Genomic DNA, 14675 nt, shown 5'->3' with positions numbered 1-14675 from the left:
TGTGAATGAAAAGAATTCACAGAATAACTTTAAAGGAGTCAGAGTCTCTAGGCTTGAAAAGGCAAGGACGATGTGAATACTGTGTTGAAAATAAGTTTTTAATGAAAAAAATGGTGTTTAATACAGAAAGGTTTCTTTTCTAGCTTGTTAATGATTCCAGGCAAAGGACCAAGTAACACAGGGAGGATACTTGGTGATGAGACACCCCCCTCCCGAAGGCCTCAAGTCTTACTGTTTTGCTAATTAATTTCATAGATAATATTTTATCTAATATCTTACCACAGACTTAGGCTGCACATGCAAAAATATCAAATGATTTGGTTATGAAAGTATGAGAACTTTGTGTTTCCATGGTTTTTAGACGTGAATGGTAAAATTTTTCAGAAAAAATACTTTTTTTTTTCCCCTTTAGAGTACATATTAGGATTTTCTGCATGCTTGCCACCCTATTTATATTTCTAATCCTTAAGCAATTGAAGATAGAATTCCTTTAGAGGCTCCAGGGTGTGGTAGAGAGAGGATGTTGGTCTTGAAGTCAAGAGAGAACTAGACTTGAACCAGCCCTTCATACCTAATTGTGATCCTTACCAAGTCATTTAACCTTTTTGAACCCTGGTTTCTTAATTTGTGAAGTGGGGGAAATAATATTTGCACAACTACTCCTCATAGAGAGGTACTTTGTTACTAAAAGTGCTCATAGTTGTAGAGTATTATTATTGCTTAGGGAAGAGTTGAACCTCTTTCAGGGAGTCACTAAAACACCTGCCACAGTTTACATCCTTCCTCACAGACTTGTTACCCAACCTTGCCAAAGCCCTTCAACTGAACCCTCCATTGACTCTACATTTAGCAGTCCAGATGTTGCCAGGATGGGGAAATAATTTATAGGTCACTTCCCTCTACCTCCTAACCATTCCTCAAACATTCATATTCTGAAGTCTAAACTGAATTAGAATTCCTTACAATTAATTACCTTGGAAAAACTTGGAAGTCCCATTGAGTGTCATTATCCCCTTAATTAAGCAATCAAGCATTTAAAAAGCACCTATTTATTAAGACTATGTGTTAGGCACTGTAAATGCAAAGACAAAAGTTCTACACACCAGGCCTTAAAGAAGCTTAATGGGAAAACAGCATGTACTACACATATAAGCATATCCAGAATATGTCCAGAATTTAGACAATGTGATTTTTAAGGGAGGGAAGGACCAGGAAAGGGCTTCATGAAAGAGGTAACACTTGAGTCTTAAAGGAAGCCAGGGATTCTAAGAGGTTGATGTGAGGATAGAGTGAATTCCAAACATAAAGAAATACATTGCAAAGTCACAGAGATGAGAATGTTATTTTTGATGAAGAGAAAGGTAAAGAGGGGTTAAGTTATGATCTTTAAATGCCTGAGTAGATTATTTTGTTTTGTCCCAACAAGGCCAATGTCTTTGAGATTGGGTTGAACTTGTAGTGGATTCTTTGGGGTTAGTCCCAATCTGAACTCTGGAGGCTGCTTTGGGGTATAGGATAGGGCATCAGCTAGATGACTCAGTGGATAGAATACTGAGCCTGGAGTCAGGAAGACCTGAGTTCAAATTCAGCCTCAGACACTTACTAACTGTGTGCTCCCGGGCAAGTCACTTAATCTCTATTTGTCTTAATCCACTGGAGAAGGAAATGGCAAACCACTCCAGTATCTTTGCCAAGGAAACAATATGGACAGTATGGTCCACTGGGCCACGAAGAGTAGGACACCAACTGAACAACAAAAACCCGTTTGCCTCCAAGTAGTTATACTACACTATGGAAGTTACACTTTCAGTTAAGTAAGTTAAGTAGTTACACTTCCAGTGGATCGTTGCTCTCATTAATTAATGTGGAAATCTCAGGTGCCACCTTCTTTATGAAACCTTTCTTGATTTCCCATCCCCACGGTTGTAAACGCTATTTCCTTGATTTACCATGTACTATATTTACTTGTGTTCATATTGTATTCTTCCAGGCGACTCTAAACAGCTTGAGGGCCTGGACTTTCTTTTTTGCTTTGTGTTGTTTTCATTTCTAGTGCCTACCACAGTATCTCATACATAGTAGGCACTTAAATCTTTGTTGAACCAAATTGAATTGAGTGCTCCCTCAGATGTTATAGATCACCCTTCTTACCCTATGTGTCCTTCAGTCAGTCAGATAGCATTAAACATTGTGTTAGGCACTGTGCTAACTGATGGAAATACGAAGAAAAGGAGCTCACAGTCTAATAGTGGAGACTACATGAAAACAACTATGTGTAAACACACTTCATATAGGAAAAGCTGGAAATAATCAACAAAATAAAGGAATTAGAATTAAGACAGATTAGATAAGTCAGTCATAATTCCGACATAGAGAATCTACTCAGCAAAATGGCAAGTTTTTGATGGATCTTTCAGTTTTTAGTGTGCATAACACTTCAATACTCAGGATTGCCATCCATTATTATTCCTCAGTCTTGCTATATGACCTGCCCTGGATATGTTATCCTGGATAATGGCTTTTACACTGTTCTTAAGTCAGCTCTCAGAGTGTTTGATGGCATAGTGAATGGAGCTCTTAACTTAGAGTAAGGAAGAACCTAGCCCTGTTCCTGCCTCAGACACTTTCAGCCTCAGCTTCCTCATCAGTCAAATAGGATAATATCACCTATGTCACAGAGTTAGTGAGGATCATATCAGAAATATATGTAAAATGCTTTGCAAACCTTAACATGCCATATAAATATTAACTTATTATTGTCCTGTTAGGGAAGCAGCAATTGCCATGTTATAGCTGGATATCTACTCTCTTATATACCAGCTTTGCCTTTCTATAAATATACACAATTTCTGTTATTTGTAGTTTTGTAATGACTACTTCACTGACATAGATAACTAGAAAAAAAGTTGGGCCAATTATGTAGCAAGGGAGATGGATAACAATAATGGATAGCCCTAGTGATGCATTAGTATCCATGAAATCTTAAAATACCCAGAGGGAGGCTTCCAGTGTGCTGGGCAAATTCTCCATGGAGGATTTATGGAAAGCCATCAACAATTATCTTACAAGAAGAAAAACAGTGTCAGGGTTGCAATCTGTACTGGTAGAAGGAATCCCTACAACAATGAGATCATAGATGGATTAAAAAATGGAAGTATTAACCACTTGTAAAAGATTGCTAAGTAAAATTAAGGAAGTATATTTAAGTTGATCATAAAATACACTTTAGCTTAGATGCTGAGGGGAGTACAAAAAGTGAAATCATACATAAAGAAAGTTAAGTAAAATGCATTGTCTTCCTAACTTATTTAGTTGGGTTTTCATGTCACTTTCTTTTGTGGGGAGTTTTATGTACATATAGCACCCAGTTGTACCTCCTATCTCTACTTTATGTAGAAAGCAAGAGTAGGGATAGGAATAACTAACAAAGTTACATGTTTTTGTGAATGGAACTAATATAAACTCTGTGTGTGAAATAGTCCTGGTAACTTTGCAACTTAGTTTTATATTAGATGTCTATTTTTAGTACCTAAAGGATTAATCCTTCAAGAAAGATTATTTATACAATACAACTAGGTTATTTTCTGTTCTGTTTTGTTTTAGGTGATTTTATATCTTTAAACTTTATGTGAGGCTATTTTTTACATGATATTAATTTGCAAGATGTTATTAGAGCAACATAGTTGAGAGGTTTCCTAATTAAAATATATACACATACACACTTATATATGTACAGATATTATGACATCCTGTATATATGTAAGGGGAAAATGATCAATCAATTTGAACATATTTCTTCCCCTATAGAGTATGGGTATGCACATTGGCACTTTATTTACAGGCTAGAAACAACTTCTATTTGGTTTTCAATAACTAGGGTTACCTCCAAGATAATTGGCTACCTGGAACTCAGGAGGATTGACTTGGATTGGAAGAACTGCCCCTCTCCAAGACATAAAAGGGGACTGCCAGACTTTTTTTGGCCCCTTTGAGTGCTTTTTTCACTTTTTGCCTTTACCTTTCTGCTGTTTCCCTTGTGTCTTTCTTCCAAAGTGCCTGGCAAGGGATGGGGGAAGAATTTTTCTTCCCAACCCCAGGAGCAGTTGACAACATTTTGCAGCAGAAGTATATTAGAAGTGCATATTACCTGTACATGACGGAAAAGGAGGGTTCCTGAAAATGGATTTTGCCAGTTTAAAAGATGGCAATAGCCCGGTGATTGATAGATTTCCTGTAGATGCACATGACAATTTCTTCATTGTTTTCATTTATATTATTGTAGTTATTGTTTGTATTACTTTCCTGGTTCTGTTTAAATAAAATTAAACTGAACTCTTTGCAATTATAATGACTAAATTTGGACCTAGAGAAGAGATGAGGAAATATGCCTCCTTCCATTCATTGAAGAGGTGGGGATTATCAGTGTGGAATGTCGTATGTGCTGGCAGGCTCAATTGATGTGTTGATTTTGCTTAACTAGTTGTTTTCTTTTTGTTTCCAGGGCTAGCTCATTGGAGGGGGAGAAGGGAGGGGTATGAAAAGACACAGCATTACAGGGAAAAACTAGACCTGTGTGCCCCAAGAGGGGAGTTTTATGGACAATGTTGCTGAACCCTGTAGAGGAAAAAGGATTTTGATCTCTTGTGTAGTGTCCCAGGATCCAGCCTTTTAGCCAGAAAAGGAAGATTTCCTGGACAATATCAGCTTTGAGGATTACCATCAAGATTAATGCAATTAGATAAGCTAAAAAAGCCCAAAACTCAAACTATTTTGAATGAGCCCCCAAAGATATAACCTGTGGCATAGAACCCCTCCCCTAAGTCTAATTTGGATAACATGGTTTGGATTTAATTCTTTTTTCCTTTGGCTCATTATGCTCCTATCTGGAGTTTACTCTGGAAAAATTTCCAATTGTGATGTAGGCATAGCTTATTCCTAGGTTTCACAGATGTGCTAAAAGAAGTTCCTAGCTCCTATACAAGCATTCAGGGCAACAATACGGATATTGGGTAAAGAAGAGCCTTTCTTTCACTCCACAGAAAATGCAAAGGATTCTCAGGAGCTAATAAGCAGATGAAGAAACATAAAATAAAAAAAAAGAAAGAAACATAAATTATGCCTAGTAGCCATTCATATTCTAGGGCTGCTGAACAAGCAGTGTCCTTCCCCTTATATCTACATTGTTCAAATTGCTGTAATAGCAGGGATGGTGAATGTCAGAGGAGTGGCAGTCAATCAATAAACATTTATTAAGTGCCTATTATGGGCCAGGCACTGTGCTAAGCACTGGGGATACAAGAAAGGCAAAAGACAAATCCTGCTTTCTAGGAGCTCATAGTTTAATGGGGGAGACAAGACGTAAACAACTATAAACAAGCTATATACATGATAAATTGAAAATAATCAACATAATTCTAGTAGGCACTAGAATTAAGGGGGATCGGGAAAGGTTTCCTGTAGAAAGTGGTATTTTGGGCCTTGAAGGAATCAGTTTCCTTGTGTCTGTTGATCATGGATCCCTTTCATTGCCCCTCCAGTCATGGAAGCTAAGTGGATGATTCTTCAAAAAGAATACTGTTCAAGAAATTCCTTGCTCTCCCTAGAAGTCTTACATCAGAATACTCAAATTGGAGATTCTTGAATTTTAGATGACACTTGAGAAAACCCACCAGAGTTTACACTGTCTAAGAATTTCTTTTCCCTGACTAGAATCCTAGATTCTTGGATTTTGATGTCAAAAAAATCAAAGTTATTACATTTCCACACATGATGTATCTCTAAACCCTCAGACTTGATAACCCACCCACAAGATAACCCCCAAGAACAGTGCTGCCCAGGATATCTCCCTTCTGTGTCTACAAGGTTAGATTCTGGAGATTGCCTAAGAGAACAAAATACCTTCCTTTACATAGGACTTTGGGGTTCAGGAACAATGAACTCCTCTTTGGTTTGAAATGGCAGTCACATGTCTGCCTCTGCCAGTGCTTCTGCAGGAAATCTATCAGTATCTCAGCTTCTATCATCCATTGGATTAGGAAATTTCACTTGCAAGCATTATTTGGTCAGGCTACATGCAATCATATATCAATCTCTGATGTGTGTTTCTGCTTCTGAAGGGCAAAAGGCAGAAATCCCCTCTACTACCCCGACTCTATCCCAATCTGTAGTACTCAAGAAGAAAGATACAAGAGGAAAGGTAAAAAAAGCAAAAAGAGGGACCCAATAGCGGCCTGTCACTCTCTTTTAAAGACTTCACAGAAGGGCAGCTCTCCCAACAAAAGTTCATCTTCCTGAGTTCCAGTCAGCCAGTCATGTTAGAGAGACCACTAGGCACTGAAAACCAATTAGGAGTTTCTTATGTCCTCCAAACAAGGCATCAATATGCATGTCCATATTTTAAGAGGAGAAATATATTCAAACAGATAGGTAGTGTTCCCTTACATGTAATAATCTTATATCCTCTTATATATAAGTATTCTTTTACTGACAAATTTATGTTAAATATCAGAGAGGATAAGGTTGAAAATGGTTCTCAAAAAAAAATTAATATTTTCAAAAGTAGAAAAACCAGTAATTCATGAAAGACGGAATTGACTCTTCTTTTATTTTTCTTTGTTAGTGTATGATATGAGATGAGAAAGAGCAGAAATGTTCTCAGTGAATTACCCCTGAGGTATTATCAAATCAGATAATATTTGGAAAGTTCTTTGCAAACCTTAAAGTACTATACAAATTTCCACTTAATAACAACAATGATAATAGTTTGCATTTGTATAGTGAAGGATAAGGTCATGATGGAAATGATTCCCTAAACTTCAATACCCACAACTTGGGGTTGAGGGGATGGGTTAGAAACTCAGGCTTAATGATTATGGAGTCAAGTACTGTAATTGATTTAAAAGGGGAGAGGGGAGTAGAAGGGAAGGGCATAAATATTATGTGCCAAATGCTTTTTACAAATATTATCTTATTTGATCCTCACAACCCTATGAGATAAGTGCTATTACAGTCCCACCCCCCTTTTTTTTTTTTACAGTTGAGGAAATTGAGGCAAGCAGAGGTTGTGACTTGCCCAGGGTGACATAGCTAATAAGTGCCTGAGGTGAATTTAAACTCAGGTCTTTCTGACTCCAGGCCCAGCACTCTATCCAGTGTGTCATCAGCTGCCTCTCAGGAGCTGAGTATCTCTCTTGGAAGTGAGGTATAAGGTTAAAAGCGGAAAAAAACGATAGCAGTTAAAATAAGAGAAGAAAGATAAGTATTTTAGGGTCATAATTTGCTTTGAAAATGCTTGCTCCAAAGTATTAGACTTGAGTTTAATGATTGCTTAAGTTTAACAGTTTTATTTTTAACATAAATGTTGGAAGTTCTTAGTTGTACATCTGTTAGGAAGACAACATTTTATAATATAAAGAGCACTGGCCTGGAAATAGGGAGAGCTGACATAGCTTGACATAATTGGATCCATGCTGGGATATCACAAAGTCAAGCATGACCTCGGGAAAGTGACTTAACCTCTCTTGGCATCAGTTTTCCCATATGTAAAAGTGAACTGGGGGAAATAGAAGGGAGAAGAGGCTGTGAAAAAAAGATGAAATGCTTTCCATCTTGAAATACCATAATTCATGTTGATCTTGAGCAGAGAATCACCATCTTAAAAATTAGGGGAACACATGTGCCTTGCTACTAAGACCATGTGACGAGACACTTTAACTGACCACCTGGTAGCATTATACCCAGCTGGAAAAGGCAATTTTGAAAAGGTAAATAAAATTCTTGAGGCAGAATCTGCAAAACCAAGGTTCAGCGATAACAGTTTTGTGACAGCACTATCGATACAAAGAACAGAGTAATTAGCTGAATCTCATACTTTTCTTGAATAAAAGCTGTGATTATAAATGCCAAATGTGTATACAGAATTAGTATGTATTAATTATTATATGAAATAAGTTAATTATAAGTAAAGATGAGTAGATAATCAAAGTTGTATATAATTAACATCATCAAATTTTTATTAAAGATAAATCCTGTAGCTATGCAATTTGCCTTAAAAGCAGAGTCTTGTATTAAAAGATTTTTCTGTATTCAAGGTTGATGGGTACTCTTTATAGTCGAGATTAACATTCTTCTCTACAATTCTTTGATTTTTTTAAAATTACATTGAATGATCTAAATGGAGTTCTTTACTTACTTTATACTCAGCTCTGAGGTCAGTTCTTGGGAGATGTATGAAAAATAGACTAAATGTAGTCTGAGCAAGGAGATTACTGGTTGTCCTGGCATTCACAGATATATACTAACAGGTCGCCAGAAGGCCAGAAGTCTTATGAAATAAGAGAGACTTGGCTGATTCCACAGGGATAGACTGATAAAAGGTCAAGTTCAATGAAGTCAGCTGAGGTAGGTAGGAGCATCCAGGCATGGAATGTCTAGTCAGGCCAGCATTACCTAAAAGCAAGATGGTAAGCGATTCAGGAGAAACAACTGATCAGTCAGCAAGCATTTACTAAGTGCCTACAATGTGACTGACACTATGTGATGGACTAGAAATACAAGGGAAGAGATTAAACCAGAGAGGTTCCTAAACTGGACAATACTACCCTCTGAGGGTGCTGGAACAGGGGGGGGGGGGGTGGTAGTAGCCTTGGATGCAATTGGGGAGCATTGAATAAAAATAAGAGGGTGGTAGAAGCATAAGGAAGGAAAAGAAGATAAGAAAATTTTGAAAAACCATTTGTACATGTTTCATCTGTTGTATAACACAGTTAAAGTCATAGTGATTACATCATTTTCTAAATAAACATACAAAATGCAAGTTATAACTGATCAGTGGTCAAGTCCTCTAACAACTTTTAACAAGCAAGTGTTAGTAGGCAAGCATGTCCGCATTGTTGGGAAGTCCAGCATGCATCTGCCGGAATATGTGATGACTTGTTTACAATAGTTACTATATGGTTACGTGACGCAATATTGCATCATCAAAATTTCAGTGTAGGGAAAAAATCCACAAATTTGCAATAAATTATTAAATTTAAAATGTCATTTAAAAGATATATATATTTTTTGAAATGACGCAATTAAAAAAACATTAAAAGGGTTAATGAAAGATTTGGGGGGCAGTTGCTGAGTACATTTTTTTTTTAAAGGAGGCAGTAGGCCAAACAAATTTGGGAACCTCTGGATTAAACTGTCACTAATCTCAGGAACGCGGACCCTAGGGAAGAAGCCATTTGCTCTATTCTGGTTTCCTCTGCCTGCTGAATACAGGTTCCACAGGGAGTAATCATGGTCAAAAAGAAGCAAGAGGTCTGATGATGAGGCAAACAGAGATGATAGAAAGTAGCATTTTATTTCCAAAAGGAAAGCAAGATCAATTACATTTGTAATGAACAGGGGAAGGTCACAGGATCAAACACTAGGAGTATTGCTAAATAAGACTTCCTGAACCCTGTCCTATACCTTTTGGGTTCCTTGCATCTTCATGTGGCCTCCAGCAGCTTGAAGTATTCTACTCTACCTTGCCCTAAAATATCCCCACTGAACAAAGATTACTCTTTTCTCTTCTCCCTGAATTAGTAAATGTAAAATGTCTCATGCTCTAGATGCATATTTTTAAAAAAATTAACTATTAATTAAGGAATTAAGAGGTCATTGAGATGGAAGTTACAGTAGTGAGTGAAAAATTACTAGTTAGGCAGTAGTTAAAGATTGAAACAGGATGTGTTTTGGCAATGTAATGGAAGCATTTAATGGGAATTTAATAGGAAGAACACTGACTAGTGTGTCAGAAGATCTGAGTTCAAATCTTGACTACTATTTATTCCCTATTTGGTTTTGGCAAGTTCACTTCACTTCTCTGGGTTTCAGTTTCCTTATCTATGAAAAGGAGAGATTAGACTCATTTATTGTTTTGGTGCCAACTCTAAATCATGGGTTTAAATATTAGTCCAGATGGTATTATTAACCATGATAATTCTGAAAATACAATATAAAGAGTACTGGCCTTAGAGTCATAGGAATTGAGTTTGAATCCCAGCTCTGACATTTATTACAATGTGCCACATTATTAGGAACTCTATGACCTAGGGAAGTCACTTAACCTCTCCTGGCCCCAGTTTCCTTATCTTTAGAGTGAAGAGGTTCTACTCCATGACCTCTAAGATACATTTCAGTTCTGGATTGCTGTTCCAATGAAGCCTTGAGGCTCAGTTGCCCTGTCTATAAAATAGGAATAATAATAAAACTTGAGCTACCTACCTCACAGAATTATTGTGAGAAAATGTGCTTTGTAAATTTCAAAGAGCAATGTAAATGTAAGTTGCTATTATTATTTTGTTATTTTATATGTGTGTATATATATGTATATACATACATACATACATACATATATATATTTATATATTAGTCTTGGCTCAAACAATAACTTAGATCTGTGATGAGGGTCAAGGTACTTAACCTCTCTGGACCTTAGTTTCCTCATCTGTAAATGAAAGAGATTAGACTAAATAAAAAGTACCTTTCCTTTATAACATTTTGTACTTTACATCATTATGAGGTTCATGGATTTAGCATTGAGGATGTTTCTTTTAACCATATCATTATTTTATAAATGTTCTCATTAAACATTATGTACCCACAGAGTGGGTGGAGCTTGCATCTATTTAATATTCTAAAAGGCTTGAATTCCTAGAAATTACATGTCACAGGTGCTAAACAGTGGATTCTGAGACTCTGGAAACCTGAACTTTGTTAACCAAAATTCTACAGATTAACATTCAACAATTTATGAATTTACTATCTGTAAGAAAATGTGGTGCAGAAGATACAGATTTAAATAAGATCTACTTATTGTACAGTCTATTTGGGAAAAAGTCACTTTTTTAGGGGATGCATTAGTTGTTTTTTTTTTAATCTATAAAATGGCAGTATAGGGATAGTTCAAACAGAAGGAGTTGGAGAAAGGGGAGATAGATTACATCTGGTCCATTGCAATAGCTACATATCAAAGTAGAGTTCTTTATTGGCTTGATAATGGAGGTGGGCATTGGAAGTGGTTTGGGGAGGCTATCGCACAGTTTATCTCCATCCCTTTATTACAGGGCTATTAGAATTCTTCCCTTTCATTCTTTATGCCTTCTCCCTCTAGTCTTCAAGCCCTTGAAATACTTATGATTTCTTAAGTAAGTCCTAGTTTGGTGCCAATAAATTTTTCTCAAAGAACAACCTTTCGAACTCTTCTTGCAAATACAGAGACAGCTTTCAGTTAATCAAAGACAATGTCAAATTGGTAGATTATCAATGCCATTATTTTCTTCTCTCCCATTGCTTGCCTTTTTTTACCATTTTACTACCACGAGCATTTCAACTAGAGTCTGAGTAGAGATGAAAAGATGAGGGACTCAAACCTCACCATTTTGCACCTTCTTGGCCACTCCAGTGCAGGATTTGGTGAATAAGATACAGCTAACCAAGCTAGTTAAATTGAGTCTTTTGGATTATCTGTGGATTTCTTTTATCCATGCTCCCCCCATACACACACACATTTCTAAATATATATGGAAGGATTGTGCTTCTTATAAAGAAGCTGCTGTTACACTTGCCCCAGGGCATGTGCTAAATTCTCTTTCTTCTATTCAGAAGAGAAGCCAGATTGCTCCAAGGCCCGCTGTGAAGTACAGTTTTCTCCACGCTGCCCCGAAGATTCTATTCTCATCGAGGGTTATGCTCCTCCTGGTGAATGCTGCCCATTGCCAAGCCGTTGTGTGTGCAACCCTGCAGGCTGTCTGAGGAAAGTCTGTCAGCCAGGATACCTGAACATATTAGTGTCAAAAGCATCAGGGAAGCCAGGAGAGTGTTGTGACCTCTATGAATGCAAACCAGGTATGCACTTGTCTTTGCTTCAGCAAAGTTCTCCCTTATAGTACACCCTCCATCCACATCTGCAGAGGGAAAAAAATCTGCCACCACTCCTTTGATAATGAAAAGTTCTCCCACTCCCTGTAAACTCACAAAAGATCTCAAACTTTGGGTGTGAGACTGACTTTGACTTACAAATTAAAGAAATCAGGTTGGCTAATATTTCAGCATGTCAGCTCCTTGAAGAGGACTGTATCTTCTTCTTGTTTCTGCAGAGTGCTTAGTATAGAGTCCATTTGCATGAGGTCACTCCATGTTTGGTGGTGGTATTAATAATACTGTATTTATCCACCATTTCCTCACTTTTCCTGAGGAGTTCAAAGACTATGTTTGCAAAGTTACTCTCATTTGAGAAAATAAAATGCTTAAATCATTAAACATGATTCATCATCACAAATTTAACAGCCATTTTAAGAATTAACCCACGCGCCAAGATGCCAGGATTTGCATAATGAATTGTATAGTCCCAAATCTGCTCCCTGTTGAAGGCACCACCCTCTCCCTTTTATCTGCAGCACCCCTCTAAATCATCTTTTAATCTTCATTTGCTTTCTTTCTAGACATCAAATGCGTTGCCATACCCCACTGCTTCTCCCTTCATAACATCTCTAAAATTTTCCCTCTTGTGGCAAAATCCTGTGTTTGTGCTATGATCACCTCTGGCCTGTTGTGACCACCTCTATCTAAATCTCCCAACCCCTAACCTACTTTTTTAAAATTATCAGGTTAATGTCTCAGTAGAAACAGTCTTTTGCCCACCCTGTGGACTGGGCTTCATCCAAACCCACCACTGATTCTGCATCGCCTTTCACATATTTATCCTTGGTTTTTAAGCCTCTCTCCTGACCTGCCCTGTCTTCATCTTCTTTCTTGATTTAGCCTTGTCTCCCATCCTTTCTTCTTTCTGCAAGGACTGAAAATATATTGAGGTTTTTTAGTGTTGACAAATGCCAGTGTAAGAATGGGGTTGCTAGATACATTTCTGGTTGGTGAAAGAAGGTTGGAGATCTGTCCAGTGCTCCATTTCAGGACTTGATAACAAGAATAAAAATCTCAGTAAATGGTGCCTCTCTGTTTATCCCCCTTTCAGTTTTCAGTGTGGACTGCAGCACAGTGGAATGCCCTTCCATTCAACAGGTTGTTTGCCCGCTGGATAGTTATGAAACTCAAGTTAGACTGACAGCTGATGGCTGCTGTACTCTTCCAACAAGGTTCGTTTGTCTTTTGTTTATCAAGTTTTCACCCTTGTCTTCTTCCATGTTAGCACCATCGAGACTGAAATTTTAAGCATGTGTTCTCTTTTCGGTGGAAAACCTAATATTGTCATGTTTCCATGGAGAAATTTTTGAGATGTTACTATTATTTTGTATTTACATACCATCTTCCTTCAGAGCCAGATCCAAGTGCTTTAAAGTTATTAACTCATTAATCTTCGTGGGGCCCTCATACAGGAATAGCTATACTTTAAGAGACAGAGAACATTGAAGGCAAATAATTCCATGGCTATGTGTGTATGTAGCATGATAACCTGTATGAATGCCTTTGCTTACTTTAAAATAGTGCACTTAGAATTGTTTAGTGCAAGATAATCATCAGCTTAGTGGAAGTGCTGCTAAGGGATCCTTAAGAGATCATAGCTCCAGAGTTGGCAGGAACCTCAGAGACTATCCAGTGCATCATTTTCCAGTTGAAGAAACTGAGGCCCATAGAAATTCATTGACTTGCTCAACCATGATCACACAGGAAGTGAGCATCAGAGGCAAGATCTGAACCCAGGTCGTCTGACTTCCAAGCCAGTGTCTTTGCCACTTCACCATGACTTAAATAGCCAGATCTGCCTAGTTCTCAGTTCCTTTCTGAGCCATAGCAGGTTCTGAGTTTTTGTATTACAGCTTTTTGAATGAGTGCACACAACCATTCTTTGACACAGAGAAAAACTGGACGACATTTTAATAACAGCAGGCTTATTAAGGCTCGTCCCAAGAAACTTTTTAACAAAGGGTTATACAACGATGAAATGTGTGACTTTGTGAAGTACTGTGAAGTACTTCAACCTGCCAGATTGAAATACTGTCTAGTTGACCATTTTGTCAGAAGATCCGAGCTCCATGATTCCATAAAATAGAAATTCTGGACTCCTTTTTACTTGTTTATTTATTGTGCTAAAATAAATTCTGTCTTGCATAATGTTGGAGGATGTTTGGAGTTAAAAGTGACAAAAATGAGAAAACTGAAAGCAGCAGAGAAAAACAAAGGAATTTGGCTACAATTCCACTATCAACTAATTGAAGAGAAAGGGGATAGTTCTTCTAGGGTACTCAGTTTCCTGTCTTTAAAACAGTCAAGGGCCTACATTTCCTTGTTTGGCAAATTTAAATGTGTAAGCAGGAGCTACTTCCTGTTACATCTTATCCTGTCATATATGGTTGCCTTGGATTTGCTAATGCTGTGCCAACTAAGCACAAGTTCTTACAAGTTCTCCCAGACTAGAGAGTTCAAAGCCTTCATATTCAGCCCTGGGGACAACTTGTAAGTCAGTTGTCTGAGGACTGGCCCAGCAAAGTCAGGACTGATCAACTTATCACCAGAAGGTATACAGCCATGTGAAGAATTTTTTTTAAACCAACATAAAGACTGTCTAGTTAGGGTATAGAGGGCCTGAGATATTTGTCATTGAATAAAGTACTCATGTCAAGGAAATGAGTGAATGATGAAGGAAGGAAGGAAGGAAGGAAGGAAGGAAGGAAGGAAGGAAGGAA

General features: G+C 37.5%; 1 protein-coding gene across 4 annotated transcripts in view; it reads left to right on the top strand.

Annotated features, from left to right (window-relative positions):
* Window positions 1-14675, top strand: part of CRIM1 (cysteine rich transmembrane BMP regulator 1) — a 257771-nt gene that overhangs the window by 114812 nt on the left and 128284 nt on the right. For all 4 annotated transcript variants that reach the window (XM_027850424.1, XM_027850425.1, XM_027850426.1 and 1 more), the window contains exons 3-4: window positions 11638-11880; window positions 13007-13127. In XM_027850424.1, coding sequence (XP_027706225.1) covers window positions 11638-11880; window positions 13007-13127 — 364 coding nt within the window. The remainder of the gene's footprint in view (window positions 1-11637; window positions 11881-13006; window positions 13128-14675) is intronic.

Source organism: Vombatus ursinus, unplaced genomic scaffold, assembly GCF_900497805.2.
Source record: "Vombatus ursinus unplaced genomic scaffold, bare-nosed wombat genome assembly UNPS02009062.1, whole genome shotgun sequence".
NCBI lineage: Eukaryota > Metazoa > Chordata > Mammalia > Diprotodontia > Vombatidae > Vombatus > Vombatus ursinus.
The sequence above is the reverse complement of the archived record's forward strand: the minus strand, read 5'-3'. Positions and strand labels throughout refer to the sequence as shown.